The sequence below is a fragment of the Protomyctophum bolini genome (assembly GCF_963924005.1).
Source record: "Protomyctophum bolini genome assembly, chromosome: 16".
In the NCBI taxonomy this organism is placed as follows: Eukaryota; Metazoa; Chordata; class Actinopteri; order Myctophiformes; family Myctophidae; genus Protomyctophum; species Protomyctophum bolini.
In genome coordinates this window covers 5,007,506-5,028,803 of record NC_137877.1, presented here as the reverse complement: position 1 = coordinate 5,028,803, position 21,298 = coordinate 5,007,506, and the positions used below count along the sequence as shown (strand labels likewise).

Genomic DNA, 21,298 nt, shown 5'->3' with positions numbered 1-21,298 from the left:
AAAGCGGGGAAATTCTGCAGGTGATGATCTTGAGATCACAGAATCCTTGTATGGTTTTCGAAAAACATCCTCGTTTGCGCTGCCGGTAGTCCAGTTTCTGTTGTTCGTCTTAGGTCAAACGCACAAGAGTTTCTATAAATATGAACATTGTGGTTGAACTGTGAAGTGTGAACCGACCTAATAGTGGTGCAGCCTCGTGTGGTTGGCGTAAACTTGGCGTAAACTTTAGTTACTAACACGTAACTAAAGCCTAAGATGTGGGGAACTACGGCGATGTGTGACTAACAGAGCTGAAAACCTACATCGTAATAATACATTTTTGAATACTTTTAGGTTTCTATTACAAAGTCAAAGTCATACGATATTGTCACACATGTAACCGCAGTGAAATTTGTTCTCTGCATTTGACCCATCTCTTGGAGCGGTGAGCCGCAGCCGTGCCGCGCTCGGGAATCATTTGATTAGTAGATTTGACCCCCCCAATCCAACCCTTTGATGCTGAGTGCCAAGCAGGGAGGCACTGGGTCCCATTTTTACAGTCTTTGGTATGACCCGGCTGGGGATCGAACCCCCGACCTCCCAGTTTCAGGGCGGACACTCTAACCACAAGGCCACTGAGCTGGTATTACTGCGAGTTCCAACTGGTCACCTAGAATCTAATCTGTAATCTATTTTTTTTTATTCTCTGGACCACATATCTAGCCACCAACGTGTAAGAAAACATTTGTTCTTGAGACACACCTTAACCCATTTTGGACGGGAAGTTCGGGAACCCCTTTGTGTTTAAAGCCTTACGTTATGCTTTAGCTTTTGAGAAAATAGCAGATCTACAAGCTCATAGCGCGGCACGAGCTTGCACATCTGCTATTTTTGAAAAATCGTGAAAATATGGCGCAAATCTTTGAATATATTCGTTCAGACTAGCGAACGTTTTTTAACTAAAATCTTTGCTTCTGGGGGGGGGGGGGGATCCCTGGAACAACATATTTTCAGATGGGGGTCGGTGGCCAATTACATATATTTGGGGTTCCTCCTTGACATGAAATATTGAGCACCACGGATATAGAAACATACTGTAGGTATTCCAGAAAACCAGTCGTGATTTAGAAGTCATTTTTTAAAATTTCGACGTCGGGCCTAAATGGGTTAATGCAGACATCCTTTAAACAGAGTATTGAACCTCAAACCTGTTTTATTTTTTGCTCTACCACTTGGCAAAGCAAGTTTGAATTCATCGTCTATATGATTTTGTTGAACCACGACTGCACAAAGCTCACCCACCCACCCACACACACACCCACACACAACACTCTCTCTCTCTCTCTCTCTCCAGGGGTAACCAAGGTGCAAGCCTATGTCAGTTCAGTTTGGATTCTGATGTGAAACCCTCAGGAAGTCAAGAGTAATACTCTGCAGACACATTGCATGAACTGTTTGTCTAAAGTGATAGAACGGAGCACAATGCAACCATACAGGTTGTTTTTATTTTCTTGGGAACGGGCACTCGGGTCATAAATTATGACCGAGTGCCCGTTCATGACTCATAAATCATGTTAACGGGAACCCCTTTGTGTTTTAAACATGTTATAATTTAGCTATTGAAAAATAGCAGATCTACAAGCTCGTAGCGCGCCACCGAGTGGCGCGCTACGAGCTTGTAGGTCTGCTATTTTTGAGAAATCGTGAAAATGTGGCACAAATCTTTGAATATATATATATTCTTTCAGAGCGAACATTTTTAACTCAAATCTTTGCTTCTGGGGGAGTTCCTGGAACAACATATTTTCAGATGGGGGTCGGTGGACAATTACCGTACTTTTTTTGGGGGGGGGGGGGGGGGGTCCTTGACATGCGTTTCAGAACGACTGACATGGAAACATAGTTTTGTCAAGAAAACAGGATTTAGAAGACAGGATTTAGAAGACATTTGTAGAATCGTTCCAAGGTCATAATTATGTTAAAGGGGAAAACGCCACGCACCTCTTGGTCCAGGTTGTAGTCTTCTTTGGAATTCAGTGCGAGTTTCACTGACATGTAGTCTCCACTTTTAACAGCATCCCTCAGTTCGCCTGAGAACGACAGAGAGGAGGGAGGATATTATTAGGAAGAAGCTGAGAATTGCATGCGAGTAGCCTTGCCGAGCCATGAGGCCCATAGGGGCAGGAGCCTATCTCCTGTTTCTGTAGCCACGAGGCCCATAGGGGGCAGGAGCCTATCTCCTGTTTCTGTAGCCATGAGGCCCATAGGGGCAGGAGCCTATCTCCTGTTTCTGTAGCCATGAGGCCCATAGGGGCAGGAGCCTATCTCCTGTTTCTGTAGCCATGAGGCCCATAGGGGCAGGAGCCTATCTCCTGTTTCTGTAGCCATGAGGCCCATAGGGGCAGGAGCCTATCTCCTGTTTCTGTAGCCATGAGGCCCATAGGGGCAGGAGCCTATCTCCTGTTTCTGTAGCCATGAGGCCCATAGGGGCAGGAGCCTATCTCCTGTTTCTGTAGCCATGAGGCCCATAGGGGGCAGGAGACTATCTCCTGTTTCTGTAGCCATGAGGCCCATAGGGGCAGGAGCCTATCTCCTGTTTCTAAAACGTGAGGCAGCTTGATGTACAAGTACACCCCCTGGACATGACGCTAGTATGTCGCAGGGACAGCTCAGTGGCCTTGTGGTTAGAGTGTCCGCCCTGAGACTGGGAGGTCGGGGTTCGATCCCCGGCCGGGTCATACCAAAGACTGTAAAAATGGGACCCAGTGCCTCCCTGCTTGACACTCAGCATCTCAGCACACTCAGCATCAAAATCAGTCGAGGCACAACAGCTTAAGTTAATGGAAATACTTACTGGGAGATAAGGGAGGACCGGAGAGCATCTCGTCTTCGCCGTTCAGATGTTTCTGGAAGTCGTCCAGGGTCATCCAGTCCAGGTTCAGGTCCATCCCCAGACTCAGCGTGGCCTGGCCCTTGTCTGGAGTTCATGAGAGACCAGAGAGAGAGAGAGACAGATGGTGACAACATTTAAGATACTTTACATTTTCTTAAACATTTTCATGTCAAGGACCCCCAAAAATATCTGTAATTGGCCGCCGACCCCCACCTGAAAATATGTTGTTCCAGGGACCCCCCCCCAGAAGCAAATATTTTAGTTGAATATGTTCGCTCTGAAAGAATATATATTCAAATATTTGCACTACATTTTCATGATTTTTCAAAAATAGCAGACCTACAAGTTCATAGCGCGGCACTCGGTGCCGCACTAAGAGCTTGTAGATCTGCTATTTTTCGAAAGCTAAAGTATTAATATAATGCTTGAAACACCAACAGGGGTTCGTTCCATGGCTTAAATCAATGTCTGCCAAGGACTTAATTAACTTATTTTTTATCAATGAATCTGAAATGTTCCAAATAATCATGTTTAGTAACTAAAAACATTCCAAAATTATTCCGAGGTCAATAACGTTTATTAGGGAGTAGGGGAGGCAAACGTGTGATTAACTGCACTACAGATAATAATAAACCAATTCATGTCTAAAGCCTGCTTGAAAATCAAACAAGGCAACATCAAGTTGTGCAGTAGCACCCTCTGGTGGACAAATGTGCAGCACAAAGTGAAAAACAGTGGCTGTCTATCAATCAATGGAACATAATTAAGAAAACCTGCCCAGATCTGAGATCAGGAATCATCCCAGGGGCTCGCGTGATTGGTACAGATTTATTTCTTTTTTGGAGGGGCCACCTATGTCCAGCTTTGAGGGTTTGTGTAAACACAAACATTGTTTTGCTACCGTTTCCTATAATTATTAAGTATGAGCAAAAGTGAGGACACAAATTGTGATTGGCCAGAATGAGATGATGTTTGATATAAGCACACCCCTCACTTCACACAGGTGTGTTTTTTTTTTAAATCCTAGAACACTAAACATATTTTTTTTGTTACACCATCACTAAAACACGGGTATATTTTACCCAATATAAAATATTCCATAAAAAAACATTTATCATCCAAATATATTGCAGTACAGCAATACATGGCAACTTGAGGTACTCTTCTTTAATATTTCATCATGACTTTTCACAAAAAATAGATAAGGGCCCTATCATGGGGGGGGGGGGCAGAAGTGCATATTCTTTTTTTAATATTCCTAAAAAGAAAGAGAGAAATTAAGTTGGGAACTTCTCCTTTGGTCCACCCATTCCTAAGACATGTGAGAAGGGTCCAGTGAAGAAAAAAAGAAAAAAAAGAAAGTCCCTTTGTGGGTGTATTGGATTTTCTCTTATCACACCATCACTAAACACAGGTGAAATTCACCCCAACACCTGCCTGTAGGAAAAGCCAGGGATGTGGGCAGGGAAACAAACCTACCTTCTAATCGATGATGTCACTGAAAGACCCGCCCACCTCAGACATCAGCAACATTATGATGTCACTGAGCATCATGAAAGTATTGAAAGACCCGCCCACCTCAGACATCACCACAACATTATGAAATTTACAAAAAATATAATTGTCCTTGTGAAAATCACCCATGTTTAGTGTTCTAGGGCTAAGAAAGCTGATTGTTTGTTTGTAGTGTACAAATCACACTTGTGTGAAGTGAGGAACACCCAGGATGTTTGGGGGCATATTGTTAGTCTCATTCTCATTTTTAATAATATGATTTTAGTCGACTAAATCTACAGTTGATTTAGTCGACTAAAATGTGTTTTGACAGGCCTTGTTGAAGCCATCATAATGGCAGATCTTACACGCAACGCGAGCTTGTAGATCTGCCATTTTCAGCATGCAACCTAGCATAAAACTGGATCTCTTTTCCACTAGTCCCTCCCTAACATCCTCCCTAACATTTCAGTCTAGTTTTTATGCGTTGACGAAATTTTCAATATATTTAGTCATCATAGATTAGTTTCCCTCAGTCTTAGTTTTTAGTCGACGAAAACAACACCGGAAGAAGGGCGGCGTGATGATCATACCAGCCTTATCGCCTTCGAGGGGGTCCGTGGGGTCCAGGTTGTCATCGCAGGCTATGAAGAGCCTGGGCTCACTGTCCTCCCTCTTCTTCCTCTTGTCATCGGTACCGGTGGGGGTCCGCCGGTCCCAGCTGGACCTCTGAGGCTCCTCTACCCTCTCCCTGCGCTCCCTGGACTCCTCGGAGAACCTCGACCTCGGCGTGAACTCATCGCTCTCCTTCTCGTCGCTGTCCAAGTTAAAGCCGTGGCTCTGGCCGGTTCTGGAGGCTTGAGGGGAGGGAGGAACGAAAGACCAAACGTTACAAATAAACTCATTCGGGACGTGAATGTTAACAGCTGTCATCTTTTACCTATGGTAAACCAGGGGTGTCAAATAACAGGCCTACGGGGTGGGGTGGGAAGGGGACAGAGGATAAATAAAAGCTATATTCAATTAAAAATATTCACGTCCAAACATCGGCCTGTGTGCGAAAGCCACCGTCTCATCTAGTTGTCCCGATACAAGTACGAGTACTTCATTCTTAGTACTCGCCGATACCGGGTACCGTTAAGAGCACTTTAATTTGTTGAGTACCCACTTATTTTACCCCCTTTTTCTAATTATATGCAGATGGATCTCCAATCAACACTTCATGTCATTTATGCTTGTAGATCAGCTGTTTTTTACCAAAAAGGTTGCCCTACACAGAAAACAACGGGGGCAGCAGGTTACTGCTTGCTGTGTGTATGTGTAAGCACGAAGGAACCACTTTTGGTGTTTTAAAGCATTAGGTTATGCTTTAGCTATTTGAAAAATAGCAGATCTACAAGCTCATAGCGTGGCACCGAGTGCCACGGTATGAACTTGTAGATCTGCTATTTTAGAAGAATCATGAAAATGTGCCTCAAATGTATATATTATTACAGAGTGAACATTTTAACTCAAATATTTGCTTCTGAGGAGTTCCGTGGAACATCATATTTTCAGATAGGGGGCAAATAACATCATTTTTGGGGTCCTTGACATGAAATATTGAGCACCGCTGATACAGAAACATAGGTTTTTCGTCAGGTCTAAATGGGTTAAAAGATCTTTTACTGTTCTCTGCCCCCAAGGTGTCAGAGCTAGGCAGCCAGATAAACATCATAAAGGACCAGGAGGAGACTGTTTGCCATTTGAAAGAGACTTTTCCTTTCCTTCATTTAATCCTTATTTTAATTTTGTATTACTGAAATGACATGAAACACAATGCATTTGTTACCATGTGTAAAGAATAAAGCTTCCCACTGTAAATAGTGTATATACTTTTTTTTACCAATGCTTTTAACTACATGAATTATTTGTAACTTGCAAACGTTAATTGCAGCTACACATTTTCGATTAAATGAAAATTAGCAGGTACATAATCCATATAGCATGATCTGCTGTTTTGAACAGAATCATAAAATATAAATAAAATAAGGAGTACATTAATAACATGAATTACTATTTTCAAAATCCGAAAATAGTCTTGTTCAAATCACTCCCGATATTCACAAATAAATCACTGAAAAGTCAAAAGAAAAATACACCATCTCTGTCTGAAAGCATTAGAATTGGCTCCAAGGCGAATAGCATACAAGCTAACAAAGCACACAGTGGCCAGTAGGTAAACAAGCTAAAAAATAAAAGGGCTAGCATGCTAGGCCACATGACTGAATAATAACAAAACACGACGTTTTTTACTACAGAGAAAATACACGGTTGGGTTGTCAAAAAGGAGCTCGCAATCATGTCTCGGGTTCTAAAGCACAAACACAGTACTTACAGACGGATATTCAACAACTAGGAGACGGAGTGAGACGAGAGGCGCTACACTGCTTTGTCAACTCAAAAACAGGAAGTGCATGATGACGGAGAAAATAGTGGGGGGGCAAGTCCCTGGAAGAGACCAGTAGGGGGCACTGTTCCACAAGAACCTGTCTAGCAGAGCTCAAAGAGCTGAACATAAATTATAGTCAACTAAGTAATAAGAGACAAAGTGAAGACATTTATTGTCTTCTCTCTTGCCATTGACGACAGCACCAACGTGACAGATGGAACTCAATTGGGAATATTAGCCACTCGGTGGCGCGCTATGAGCTTGTAGATCTGCTATTTGCCTATTTTTCAATAGCTATTTTTTCTTTTTTAAAGCAAGGCTTTTGCACACTTGGAGGCGACAGGTGCCTAGGAGAGGGTACGGTGCCCCAAAAATGAATCAGGCTATCTTTATAAAGATCGCCTGATGAAAGCCGCCGCATGGGCCGAAACGTTGCTGTATCCCTGAAATAAAAGTTGGTCACTCCATTTGAAGACAGCTACATTTTAACATAATGTTTAACCCATTCTGAACAGGAACCCGTTTTGGTGTTGGCATCATGTTATGCTTTAGCTATTGAAAAATAGCAGATCTACAAGCTCATAGCGCGCCACCGAGTGGCGCGCTACGAGCTTGTAGGTCTGCTATTTTTGAAAAATCGAAGAACGACTGACATTTTTAGAATCTGATCTCAGGTCAGAATGGGTTAATCAGACCAGTGTGTGTCCAGTGGAAACCTCGTATGAATCTGATCTCAGGTCAGAATGGGTTAAACCCCAAAAAGGGTTCCCGCCCCAAAATGGGTTAAATTGAATGTGCTTAACGTCAATATGAAAGGCCACAAAGTTGTCACGGACAGTGCAGTATTCACTGGTTCTTACGTTTGTCTACCTGTGTACCCTCTTATTTTTATATACAATTGCGCATCTGTAGGCTGCTTTGAATTTTGCCACGGGGAAGAAAAGGAAAATCATGCTAAATTGTCAAATAGCAAAAATAGCCGATCTACAATGCATGCATCACAATGCATCAGAGCTTGTAGATCAGCTGTTCTGCCTATTTTAGCTGAATGTTCACGATATGGCCAGAACAGGGACCGTAAGGGTGTTGTGTGGTTATATAACATGCATGCAGAGAAAGTAATCTGGCCCAAATGATATTGCGTTTTGGCCAATCTTTTTTTACTCATCCAAATTGCGTATGCGATCTGCTTGTATTAAACAACGATAAACTCACCAACATTGCAGCTGTAGTCCAAGCTTGAATTATCCTCTTTCAATCTGCCGAGCTTGTTTTTCATAAAAATCCCCCGTAGACATGTTATGAGCAACTTTCTGTTAAGAACTTCTCTGCAGGTGATAATTTTAAAGTGCTGGAGTTTGGAAGCACTCGTCGTATGTCACTGAACGGCCCTAGTGTACCACCTGTTTCGAATTTGCACATAATGCAGGAGGCAGCAGCGCGAGCTGTTAACAAAAACGAGTGCTTCCAAACTGCAACACTTACAGAAAGAATCACCTGCACAGAATGTCTTGACAGAAAGTAGCTCATAACATGTCTACGGTGGATTTTTATGAAACAAAAGCTCGGCAGATTGAAAGATGAGTTTAACGTTGTTTAATATAAGCAGATCGCAAACGCAAATTGGATGAGTAGGGAGTCAATGGAGGGTATTGCAACTCTACATTCATCCCACTATAAAAAAATCTAGAGTTGCAAATTGCGGCTAATCAGACTCATAATTGTAATTTCCTCCTACAAATGAGGACATGTTTGTTTGTCTAGCTCTGACAGAAAAAACAACAGACGAATTGCCATGACATTTGCTGTGTATACATTAATTCATTCACGCTCGCAAGCGGAACACCACCACAGACTTTGGTCAACCCATGGTCTTTGCAGTGCACTTCATCATATATATCCTAGTTATTAATGGTGATTAATCGTAATGTATAGCAAAGCAAACTGAAATGTGTCATTGATGTGTTCTGCTCGCATGAGGCTCTATGTTTCTCACCATCCGACTGCTTGGTCTTCTCTTCTGCCTTCTGAGCTGGAGAGTCTTTCGATGTCTTGGATCTCTTCTCAATTTTCCCTACAAGCTGACATTGGAAATTAAAAAAATAAATAGGTATTTCAGAAGGCATCAAATAGTAGATGTTCAGATCAAAGTTCACATTTTGCATTACAATGTGCATCAGTGAGTGCAATTACCAATGATTCTTTAAGGGATAATGTAAGTAAGTAAGCAAGTAGCCATGCCGAGCCATGAGGCCCATAGGACAGGAGCCTATCTCCTGTTTCTGTAGCCATGAGGCCCATAGGGCAGGAGCCTATCTCCTGTAGCCATGAGGCCCATAGGACAGGAGCCTATCTCCTGTTTCTGTAGCCATGAGGCCCATAGGACAGGAGCCTATCTCCTGTTTCTGTAGCCATGAGGCCCATAGGGCAGGAGCCCATCTCCCGTTTCTGTAGCGTGAGGCAGCTTGATGTACAAGTACACCCCCTGGACATGACGCTAGTATGTGCGGTCATACAATAAAATATTTGGTTGATCCAATTCCAAGCGATTGTGTTCAAGTTTCACTTTACTCTTTCACATTGGAGGTGAATTGTCTGTGCCCAGAGTTACTTTAAAAGGCTGTCTCTCCTGTGTCTACCTCTCAGCAATCCTTAAAGCCCGACTACTCATTAGAGGAAAGAGTCTGCCACGACTGCTCACATTCCTTAGAGACATAAAAAGGTAACTCCCCTCTTGTTCTGGGGACATGCTTCCATTCCAAACCTTATTAGAGACATAAAAAGGTAACTCCCCTCTTGTTCTGGGGACATGCTTCCATTCCAAACCTTATTAGAGACATAAAAAGGTAACTCCCCTCTTGTTCTGGGGACATGCTTCCATTCCATACCTTAGACTTGTTGCCGCCGTCTGTGGAGGTGGGCGGGTGAACCGAGTGCCTACGAGGGGCGCGATCCTTGGCCTCGCCGCAGCCCAAGAGGAACTTCTCAAAGAGGTTGGTGGAGCCCTGGCCCGCGGCGTCCTCCTTCGCCACCTCCTCGTCCTTCGCCTTGCTGCCGCCGCTCGTGGCCGCGGCGGTGGTGGAGGAAGACGAGGAGGACGAGGAGGCGGATGAAGAGGGGACTTTGGCGCCGGGCGGCGCCACGGAGGAGGCGCCGCCGTCCTGTCCCTTGCTCTTGGCCTTCTTGTTCTTGCTCAGAGTGGAGCTGTCGCTGGAGTCCGAGGAGAGAGGGGTGGTGTCTTCGCGCGCCTTGGAGGCCAGGGTGAGGGTCTTCAGCTTGGCCAGGGTGTCGGACTTCCCGCTCTTCTTGTCGCGGATGAGGTCCTTGATGCCCTGCAGCTTCAGCTCCTTGTTGCCCTTCTTCTGTTTGGACGACAAGTCTAACGACGACCGCGACGACTTCTCCTTCGCCGCCGCGGCGGTGGCGGCAGCGGCATCGTCGTCGGCCTGGGCCTCGGCGCTGGCCGGCCCGTCGCTCTGGTGGTCGTCCTCCTCCGCGTGGGCCGGGGGTGGGGCCGACGGCGGCGCCTCGTCCTCCGACGACTCCACCCTCCTCTCCTTCTTCCCCCTCTTCTTCTTCCCCCCCGCCTCCTCCTCCTTCCTGTGTCTCGACCCGTCCTTGGCCTTGTCCTTCCGGTGCTTCTTGGGCGGAACCGTGTCCTGCTCCTCGTCCTCCTCCGAGTCCACCAGCCTCTTCTTCAGGTCGGCCTGCTTCCTGCCCTCCCTGGGGGTGGAGGGAGGCGAGGTGGCGCCGCCGCCGCCGCGCTCCTCGTCCTCCTCGTCGTCCGTCTCCGGCGCCGGCCGCGGCTTTATGACCTCCTCCTTCTGTTTGTCCTTCTTCTTCTTCTTCTTCTCCTTCTCCTTCTCCTTCTCCTTCTCCTTCTCCCTCTCCCTCTCCCTCTCCCTCTCCTTCTCCCTCTCCCTCTCCTTCTCCTTCTCCTTCTGATGACGATGCTGCTGCTCCTCCTCCTCCTCCTTCTTCTTCTTCTTCTTTTTCTTCCTGACGGGCATGTCGGTCGGCCGGTCCATGTCGGAGTCACTCTCTGAGTTCGCGTCAAACACGTCACTTTTTGTAGGCAACTTCTGGATGGTCAGGAAGAGGACAAAGTGATTGTTTTAGTGATTTGTTTATACAAGCACAGTGATGCAATTTAAACCCATTTAGACCCGACGTCGATTCTACAAATGTCTGTCTAAATCACGAGCGTTTTCTGAAAACCTGCATGTTTCTATGTCAGTGGTTCTCAAACATTATCATGTCAAGGACCCCCAAAAATATATGTAATTGGCCACCGACCCCCATCTGAAAAGATGTAGTTCCAGGGACACCTCAGAAGCAAAGATTTGAGTTAAAAACGCTCTGAAAGAATAAATATTCAAATATTTGCACCACATTTTCACGGCTTTTCAAAAATAGCGGATCTACAAGCTCGTAGTGCGCCGCTCGGTGGCGCGCTACGAGCTTGTAGATCTGCTATTTTTCAATAGCTAAAGTATAACACCAAAAGGGTGTTACTTCCCGCCCCAAAATGGGTTAAACCAGATGTTTGTGTCTTTATCGTGACCCCCCCAGCACCAGACTCACCATGGTCTTCTTATTCGCCTCGGCGGCCTTCTTGGCCTTGGCTTCCACGATGGCCCTTTTATACGCCAGGAGGACCTCACGACAGTCCTCCAAATGGGCCTCGGGCTCCCAGGTGTCATCATCAGAACAGTAGTTCTTCCACCGGACCCGGTACAGCACCTCTCCCTGGATAGGAAAAAAAAAATAGACAAAAGGTTTTTGGACAGCTCCAGGTATTTAATGTGGCATTGCATAACATTTGATTCCTGGTGTGTAAATCTAATTGTATGGGTAGAAGGAGGGGGAAAAAAGGGATGGTATGGGTGTGAGCATACGAATTCAAACTTATAACATAAAATATCTTCGTGCTGCTACACTGAATTAGACAAAAAATAAATGCCTGCGTATTATACGTCTTCTCTTCTACCGAGTTCGGCTCAACACAATAAGCTAATTATCTTCAAGGTACATTTTTTACAGCACTGCCAAGCATAGACCATTCACAAACCATCACAAAAGAGACTTCACAAACCAGTGGCGTTTCCAGGAATTAAATTTTGGGCAGGCAAGAATTACATTTTGGACAGGCAAGAATTACATTTTGGGCAGGCAAGAATTACATTTTGAACAGGCAAGATGTGTTAATAGAGCGTCGCAGTCCCACCCCCTTTCAGAACGACGAGTGGCCCAGGAAATGATTCCCCGTTCATTTTCTCCATAGGCTTTTTAAAAAGTGTTTATATAAACTAAAGACGGTTACGCCGCGGACAAAGCCAACTCGGATCGTGACAAATCATGACAACGAACACAATATTTTTGGGCCCGATCAAATAATTAGAAAGAAGAAAATAAAAAGGCAGGATACAACACTATTTGTTTTGTTTTTCTTCTTCTAAATTATTTGATCGGCCCAAAACATTGTGTTCATTGTCATGATTTGTCACGATCCGAGTTGGCTTTGTCCACGGCGTAACAGACTTTAAATAAATACTTTTTGAAAAGCCTATGGAGAAAATGAATGGGGAATCATTTCCTGGGCCACTCGTCGTTCTGAAAGGGGGCTGACAGGCATGCATTTACATTCCAACGGGTGATTGAGGCTCTACCGCAACAGTTAATCAGCTGTCCACTAATAGTTCTCTTGTAGGTCTTGTTTTTGTCCTCTTTTTTTCTCATTGTATGGATTATGGCCAACAGGCAGAAATGGATTTGAACAATTTTTGTAGATACGCCTCTGTCACAAACTAACTAGTGGATGTTTCCTGTCTTACTCTTTTCCCTACTAAAGTACTCTTAAAGGGATTGTGACATTAAAAAAAAAGGTTTTGGAATTGTTCTTATTTTTTTTTAGGTTTTCTAATCTCAATTGCACCCAAAAAACATGAACTTTTAACATTCAGTAGATTTTCTGGCTCAAACAGGTGCTGCAGTTTGTGATGTTAAGAGCCTGCAAAACCCATATATGTCAATGGGATTTGCCAGCAGATGTCACTGTGTTGCCTGTTTTCATTGTAGAAAACTTCAGACCACAGAAAATCCACTGAATGTTCAAAGTTCAGGTTTTTGGGGTGTAATTGAGGTCATAAAACCTAAAAGAAAAATGAATGTCATAAAACCCTTAAAAGTCATTTCCAGCTAAATGAGGGAAAACACGGCTAAACTTGCCCCGCTGTCAGCTTATGCGTTGCACCATGTTTATGCAGCTCATGCCTGATAGAGCCAAGATAATCAGGCCCACAGACGCACCAACAGACACATAGACCCAAGATAATCAGGCCCACAGACGCACCAACAGACACATAGACCCAAGATAATCAGGCCCACAGACGCACCAACAGACACATAGACCCAAGATAATCAGGCCCACAGACGCACCAACAGACACATAGACCCAAGATAATCAAGCACCAACAGACACAACTTTCAGTTTTGACCGTTGCATCAGCCTGGAATACTGCCAGTAAAGTGACTTCCTCAATGTATCCGATTTCACAAACCGCAATCTTCTCCTCTCTTTCCAGGCTTGATAATATGGCACTGGAGCAGAAATAACATAACCTAGAGCAACGACGTCGACTCTGTGGGGGGCTATGGGGCTACAGCCCCCATGAAGAATTAAATAGCCCCTTTTAGCCCCCATGAAGATTTTCGTGGACATTTTATATTAACATTGCTGACATTACAACAATTATTGACCCTGACCGCAAACCTCCAACATGCCACAGTAGTATATCGCTTGGAGCATGTTAGGGCTTCAACTAGCGATTTTTGTCTTTGCACATTTATGGCCTTGGTTGTCATCATTTTAATATCACTCAGCCTACACTTTACCAGCACAGTGGCCTTGTGGTTTAGAGTGTCCGCCCCTGAGACTGGGAAGGTTGGGGTTAGATCCCCAAAGAATTGATCATAGGCCAGAACATAATCACAGTGGGTCATTTAACCCATTCTGACCGGGCACCCATTTTGGTGTTTAGCATCATGTTATGCTTTAGCTATTGAAAAATAGCAGATCTACAAGCTCATAGCGCGCCACCGAGTGGCGCGCTACGAGCTTGTAGGTCTGCTATTTTTGAAAAATCGAAGAACGACTGACATTTTTTTAGAATCTGATCTCAGGTCAGAATGGGTTCATCAGACCAGTGTGTGTCCAGTGGAAACCTCGCATGAATCTGATCTCAGGTCAGAATGGGTTAATTGCTAATTCGATTAGAGATAATGGGCCATATCGACAGATATTCACTCTGATCGGTAATCGGCAATTTACCTTATCTGGAGAAACTGACCTTTTACACCATTTGTGGTAAAAATGTCAATCAGACATAGAGAATAATTTAATTTTGCATTTTTGTCACAGGCCTAAACATTGTCCCCTTCCTCCCCACACACACACACAGGCACAGTTTTGACATATAATAATTTGGGAAATATTAAAATGTGCAACATTTCACAAGATCAGTATCGGCCCTATCGGTATCGGCTAATCATGAGAAAAACAATCAGTGATCGGTATCGGTTCCAAAAAACCTGATCGGAGCATCCCTAAATTCTATAAATGTTAATAGATAAGAGTGGCATATCAGTGCCCCACATTTGTGCAAACAAATGAGTTACAGTGTGTGTAAACAAACAAATGTAATAACAGTGGTAGATAAAATGAGATACAACAGCAGAGCAAGGTCTCTTCTTGACGAGATGGAGAGAAACGGTGTATTGCTAAGGGTCGATTCATACTCCTATTTTAGAGCCGAATAAAAGTCGGTTCGGCGCTGTAGAGCCTACAATTTGACGTCATTTGAGGTTCGGGGGGGCGGGTACCGTCCTAAAGTCGGCTCTTCGGTGCTACTGAAATTTTCTGACGAGCCGAAATCATTTCGGCACTACAGCGCCGAAACAGGAGTATGAATCGGCCCAAAGCCTTACATGTAAGCCCATCATTGTGAAACTCCTACCCGTCATTCACTCTTAACAAGGATAAAAGCATTCTTAAGCTGGGGGCAGATTCTCCATTTGGACATTATTTATAACCCGTGTGTCAGTGGCGTTTCCAGGAATTACATTTCTTTGGGCAGGCAAGAATTACATTTTGGGCAGGCAAGATGTGTTAACTGTCGTCTCCCCGCGCACAATCGTAGCACTAAAGGTTTTCAACGAGATATACCTGCCAGACGAGTAGGATACAAAGGCTGAAAGGCATGCATTTACATTCCAACGGGTGATTGAGGCTGTCCACTAATAGTTCTCAGGTCTTGTTTTTGCCCCCTCTTTTTTTCCTCATTGTATGAATTTGAGAGATATGCCACGGATACATTTTACAGAAAATTGATTTGGACAGGCGGACGGACGCCTGCCCTAGTCCTTATTGTAGATACGCCTCTGCTGTGTGTGTGGGACAGTCAGAGAGAAGAGTGTAAATTATTGACTAAATGAATTTGCAGAGACAGATATTATCACTGGCAGGCAACAGGACAGTTCTGGCCCACGGGCATCCTGTTGCCTGCCACCTGGTCTGTATCTGTACGTGACCAGCAAGGTTATGAATATAACCCATTCTGACCCGAGATCAGATTCTAAAATTGTCTTCTACATCCTATGTTTCTATGTCAGCCATTTTTAGCAGACCTACAAGCTGCGAGCTTGTAGATCTGCTATTTTTCAATAGCTAAAGCATAACATAATGCTTAAAACACCAAAAGGGGTTCCCGCCCCAAATGGGATAATGTTAGGGGAGCCACTTGATTGACACACATCAGAAGAGGCCTGATCAGAGGGATTTCTTTCTACGTCCGAGCATAGAGACGGTAACGCCAAGCCTGCCTCCGATTGGCCTACCATAGACATGGTAACGCCAAGCCTGCCTCTGATTGGCCTACCATAGACATAGTAATGCCCCGGCTGCCTCCGATTGGCCTACCGACACTGCCCGTCTTGCCTGTCCTCCGAGATGACTTTAATTTGTATAAAGAATAAAGATCAAGGGAAAAAGAGTCCTTTTTACAGTACAATAATGTTTCAAGTTCACAAATAAACAGGCCAACGGCATAAACAATATTAAGGCCTATAGTCAAGGTAGTAGTCTGGATTTACGGTGGTGAGGTGACCACCGCTCCGGTGGTAAGCTGACCACCGGAGCTGAAATAACGTTGAGCGGTGGTGAGTAAGAACAGAGAGAAGGGCTGGAGCGGTGGTTTGCTCTTCACCTGGTCTCTGTTTCAAAAGTCTGTATGATCCGGTCGGGAGCTCTTCTACAAAAATTAAAGTTACAAGTTACTGTCGCGTGTTGCCATTCTCTTGTACTTGTATTATTTCCCACCACGGCGTAGCCTTGCATCTCGGCGGACAGGCAAGAGCGGAAGTGTCGGTAGGCCAATCAGAGGCAGGCGGGGCGTTACCATGTCTATGCTCGGACGTAGAAAGAAATCACGCGCCTGATCAAGGCCTTTAAATGACACATTGTGTCCCAGTCCAGCCCTTGGTTTGGCTGGACATTTTTCATTTAATCTAAACATGCCGTGACCTCGGGAGTCAGCATGTGGTAATGTTCATTCCATCATATGATTAGTTCAACAAGAACACGTTTTATGAAAATGTGTACCATGTTACAGTTGCCGATGTTTAACTTTGACTTATCGTACTACTATTGACACAGGCTGTGAAAGTTACAGGGAACCGAAACACGTAGGCAGCTGTTTTGGACTGGAGAGGTAGCAGCGCTGGCTGTGACTGTAAACAAACAATGCTTACTTGTTAAGAGTTATGGTGGTAATGGCAAAATGACATAACTCACTATTTAACTTTAAAAAAAAAAAATCTTGTGAAAAACAATCGGGGTGGTGGTTGCATGTCTCCCTGCTATTGTATCGAGACATTTTCCATCATGTCAAAGGTCAACAAGGCTCCAGACCTCCCAAAACAAACTGGTCAGGCTCCTACTTGGCCTCAGCCCCCGAACCCACCTCACCCCTGCCCACTTTGACAGGCTGGGATGGCTTAGGGTCGACGACAGAGTACAGCATCTTGCAATGGGTCTGGTCCACAAAATTCGATACACCACCAAGATACCCATGTACCACCTGTCTAAATACTTCCTTAATGTAAACGAAAGTCCACACCCACAACACCAGAGGGACAGTCTTTGTATTGAGTTTGTGCTTGAAATGTACTGTAATTCTGCAAATTTCAATCAATCAATGTCTCACCTCCTAGACACAGGATCTGACACGAATTTTGAGCTGATGGTCAAGAATAAATTTAACCAGGCCGGCTCAGCTCAATGGTTAACATTTCAGCATTTATATTTTGAGCAGGTTCAAATCCGGGGTAGGGGGAAAGTTACATAGCGCTGCAGCCTTAGGTAGTTAATACCTAACATACACAAGAAACTGGAAGTCCATTAGATTTACATGATAAGAGTTTTTTTTTTTAAAAGGCCGTTTCTTTGATTGCTCGTCTGAGATTTGCGAGAACAAAAATCTTTTTATTTTGATTCGGTGTCGGGAATGGGCTTCTCTATAACTATAACCAACCATATGGCTATAGTAGTCTGCTCTGGCTCTGCATTAAAAAATAAAATAAACAAACACTGCGACTGTGCTAACGGCCGTTAGCTAGCTATCAATATTACACTTAACCAGAGAGACAATAATAAAGGGACATTGTTGTTGTTGACATCCAGATCGAGATCAGCATAAAAAAAAACGTGCACGGACGGACGGTGCACTGTCTGACTGACTGGGCATGGCCATTGTTCAGTAAAAATGCATGTTATGATATGATTACCGTACGTATATGTACAAAGCCTGCAAACGGTCCTGCCTTTATTTGCCTGGCTGTAGCGGACATCATCATGGCTTAAGTAAAGTTGTATATACCGGTACTATAGTTGTACAGTACGGTCGGTGGATGTGTTGCTGCGTGCGGGGTGTGCGCAACACACACGCACACACAGAGTCACACTCACACAGACTACACTAGTGTGCTTTTGCACATCCCACGGCTGTGTCAGTCAGACAGTGTGCCTACAGTACACACACACACACACACTACAACAACTGCCTGCAGTGCGGGCCTCATCGTGGCGTGAATAATAATACGGAACAATGTCGTACCCACAGTAAAAAGTGAACACAAACACAACGTGTGTCACTGTGTGTGTGTATTATTGTCCGATCGCAACAACAGACAGAGCAAAGTGAAAGCAAGCCAGCCATGTTTGTGTGTGTGTGTGTGTGTGTGTGTGTGTGTGTGTGTGACCCAGCAGCAGCCCTCTATGGAGCCTCCTTCTCTCTTTACCTCCTCCACCCGCATGTCAATGATCCTCTCCACCTCGTACTGAGCTTCTTCCACCTCATCGTCCTGGTCGCTGTCCGCGCCGCCGGCCTCCACCCGCACCGCTTCGCCCGCCATGACGATCCGATTCGCCGCCGCGCTGGTTCCAGCAGCAGCAGCAGTCACAGTGGTGGTTGCGCTGTGTAATGTGTGTGTGTGTGTGTGTGTGTGTGTGTGTGTGTGTGATGTGTGTGCAGCAAACAAAGCCAAAAAAGGAGGGGGGGGGGTAAATAAATAAAAGAATGAATGCAGCGATTTGTCCCTTTTTGTTTACTCCGTCCCCGCCGCCGCTGCAACTCGTCTGTCAGACAGTCAGGTGAGGCAGGCCCGAGGTGGTGGTTTAGCTAGTTACTACTAGCTAGCTGCTAGCATCGGGCTACACTACAGTAACAGCAGTATGTATTCTCAATCTCTCTAACCTAAACCTCGCGTCACCACCACCACCAGGCTGAGGCTTCCCTTCCTTCCTTCCTTCCTTCCCTCGCCTCCCTCCTCAGAACATGCATGCAAAGTAGAATGACCGTTTCCGTATCCTGCCGTGACTCTCCAGAGCGGATGTGACTGTTAAAGTGGCCAAGGGAATAATTATGAATCTGCTGCTGCAGCCCGCTAAACATTAGCCAGCGAAAAACATGGTGGTGGACTCTTAAGAGTATATGGACTGGGTTTCTGTTTAGTTCCTATAGTCTTAGGAGGACGACGTCATTGTGATTGGCTGAACTGATGAAATTGAACAAGGTGGACCCTCTTGTAAACAAGTGTAATGCTTAATTTGGTCGTCCACTCACAGTTAACAGTCTTTGTATTGAGTTTGTGCTTGAAATGTACTGTAATTCTGCAAACTGTTAATAAATATTTCAATAAAAATTGGCTGATCACTCGATCAATCCATTGATTGATTTTGATTGATTGTATACTTTATTTATTGACAGTTTGCAGAAGAAGGCACAGGGAGGAAAGTACAGTTCAATACAAGGTCTGCCAAGGCAATTAACCCGAGAAAGCACTATAGTCTTGTTTCCATTGAGGTCCTTCTTATTCAATTATTCCTTCATATTCAAATCATCAGAACATTAATGACATACAAATATATACCTAGGCTGCACATTAGTTAGTCAACGTGCTTTCGTTTTGAAATGTACCCATTCTAAGTACTGTGAAATTAAAAATAAATCAATCAATCAATCAAGTAATGCTTCTGTATTGATCCCCCTAGACCCATAGCGAGCTATAGAGCGCAGTCTGATTAATAAAACAAGCTATAGTGCTTTCTTGGGTTTAATTCTAAGCAGAAACTGAACTGCGCTTTTTTTCAGCAAACCGGTAATAAAGTATTCAATCAACCAATCAAAGATACTGTACAGTGCAGTGTGGTTTTTGTCGACTAAAACTAAGACGAAAAATGTTCGTAGACTGCCTTTTTTCACTGACGAAAGCTAAATGGAAACTATATGAAAACTAAGCTATGATGACTAAAACTAAGACTAAGTATACTGCCAATTTCGTCAACAGATAAAAACTAGACTAAAATGTTAGGAAGGGACTAGTGGACAAGAGATCCAGTACAAGTCATTTTACACTTGGTGAAAATAGCAGATCTACAGATCGGCTATTTTCAGCAAGTGTGGAAAACAGTCATTACGGTGGCATCAAGTCGACTAAATCAACTGTGGATTTAAGTCGACTAAAGTCTTATGATATTTAGTCGACTAAAACTAGACTAACACTAAGACATTCCAGGTGCCTAAAATATGACAGGTGTGTCCTAGTACCTCCTCCTGTTGGACTTCATCTCTTTCTTAACATCAGTGCTGTCATAAAGGCTCGTCTCGCTCATCTAAAGAAAGAAGAAATAAGTCATTTATCTAGCTATAGAGCGTCACAGTCAGAACAACGAGTGGCCCAGGGAACAAATCCCAATGCATTTTTCCTCATAGGCATTTCTTAAAGTTATTAAACAAATAGTGTTGTCTCCTGCCTTTATTTTCTTCTCTCTAATGATTTGATCGGCCCAAAATATTGTGTTCATTGTCATGATGAACTGTTGGCTTTGTCCGCGGCGTAACAGTCTATAAATAAATACTTTAAGAAATGCCTATGAGGAAAATGAACGGCGATTTATTTTCCGGGTCTCTCGAGGGGGCGGGACTGCGACGCTCTATAGTGGACTATATACAGACAAAATGTGTCCGTAATAACGACAAACATCACACTGTATTGCACGCACGTGCACGGCACTGCACGCACACATTGTATACCGGCTGAACAGAGGTGTTCATCTTAAAAGTCATATGTTCACTGAACAAGAACGTTTAAGGGTCAAATATGTGTATTTGTTGTGTATGTTTGTTGTCCGGTGTTGCATTAATACCTTCTTCCTAATGTGAGCATTTTTATCCGCAGCATCGAGGCCTACAAACAGATAGACAGGATGACAATGACATACAGAGAGATAGACGGGTAGACAGGTAGACTAGTACACATCCATTTATAAACATGGTGTTGACTTTCTTACATTTGCCAGAGGAATGCCACTCAACAATGTGTGTGTGTGTGTGTGTGTGTGTGTGTGTGTGTGTGTGTGTTGGCAGGAACCTTCAAATTCAAAGTCTCCAACGCTCTTAGGCACCAGTCGAGCAGCACACCCAAAGTTCTCTAACCTCCTCTGGTAGAGAGAGAGAGAGAGAGAGAGAGAGAGAGACACACACACACACACAACACAGAAAGAACATGAGAGAGAGAGAGAATGGGTGGTGATCTTCATGGAATCTTCTTCACTTCCTGCTTGTTTATCTCAGTGGTTCTCAAATACGTGACTGTTGGGGTGACGACCTGCAAAAAAGACTTGGCCGCAAGCCTTGTGAGCCAGCCATCTTTCTCGACTCAGCGGTCTAGCAACATAAGCACTGGACAAAAACAAACAAAACAGAATAAACACAATGGGGCAAGTTATATTTATGCGTCGATGGCGAGGAGTGAGTCTTGGAGCCAGCATGATCGGTCTGTCGTACGCTGAAGCCATCGGGTGTCCGTCAGCGTCAACGCAGGGAATGTTCCCTTTTTAATCAACCGTCGGTGCTACACTGCCGACGGTTGCGTTTGGACGGTAT

General features: G+C 44.4%; 1 protein-coding gene across 3 annotated transcripts in view; it reads right to left on the bottom strand.

Annotated features, from left to right (window-relative positions):
* mphosph8 (M-phase phosphoprotein 8) overlaps window positions 1–18,663 on the bottom strand; it is a 38,437-nt gene extending 19,774 nt beyond the window's left edge. For all 3 annotated transcript variants that reach the window (XM_080786181.1, XM_080786179.1, XM_080786180.1), the window contains exons 1-7: window positions 18,153–18,663; window positions 11,382–11,546; window positions 9,686–10,879; window positions 8,794–8,878; window positions 4,960–5,223; window positions 2,834–2,956; window positions 1,981–2,069 (exon numbers count right to left, since the gene is read on the bottom strand). In XM_080786181.1, coding sequence (XP_080642307.1) covers window positions 1,981–2,069; window positions 2,834–2,956; window positions 4,960–5,223; window positions 8,794–8,878; window positions 9,686–10,879; window positions 11,382–11,546; window positions 18,153–18,266 — 2,034 coding nt within the window. In that variant the 5' untranslated portion in view covers window positions 18,267–18,663. The remainder of the gene's footprint in view (window positions 1–1,980; window positions 2,070–2,833; window positions 2,957–4,959; window positions 5,224–8,793; window positions 8,879–9,685; window positions 10,880–11,381; window positions 11,547–18,152) is intronic.
* Between the last annotated feature and the right edge of the window lie 2,635 nt (window positions 18,664–21,298).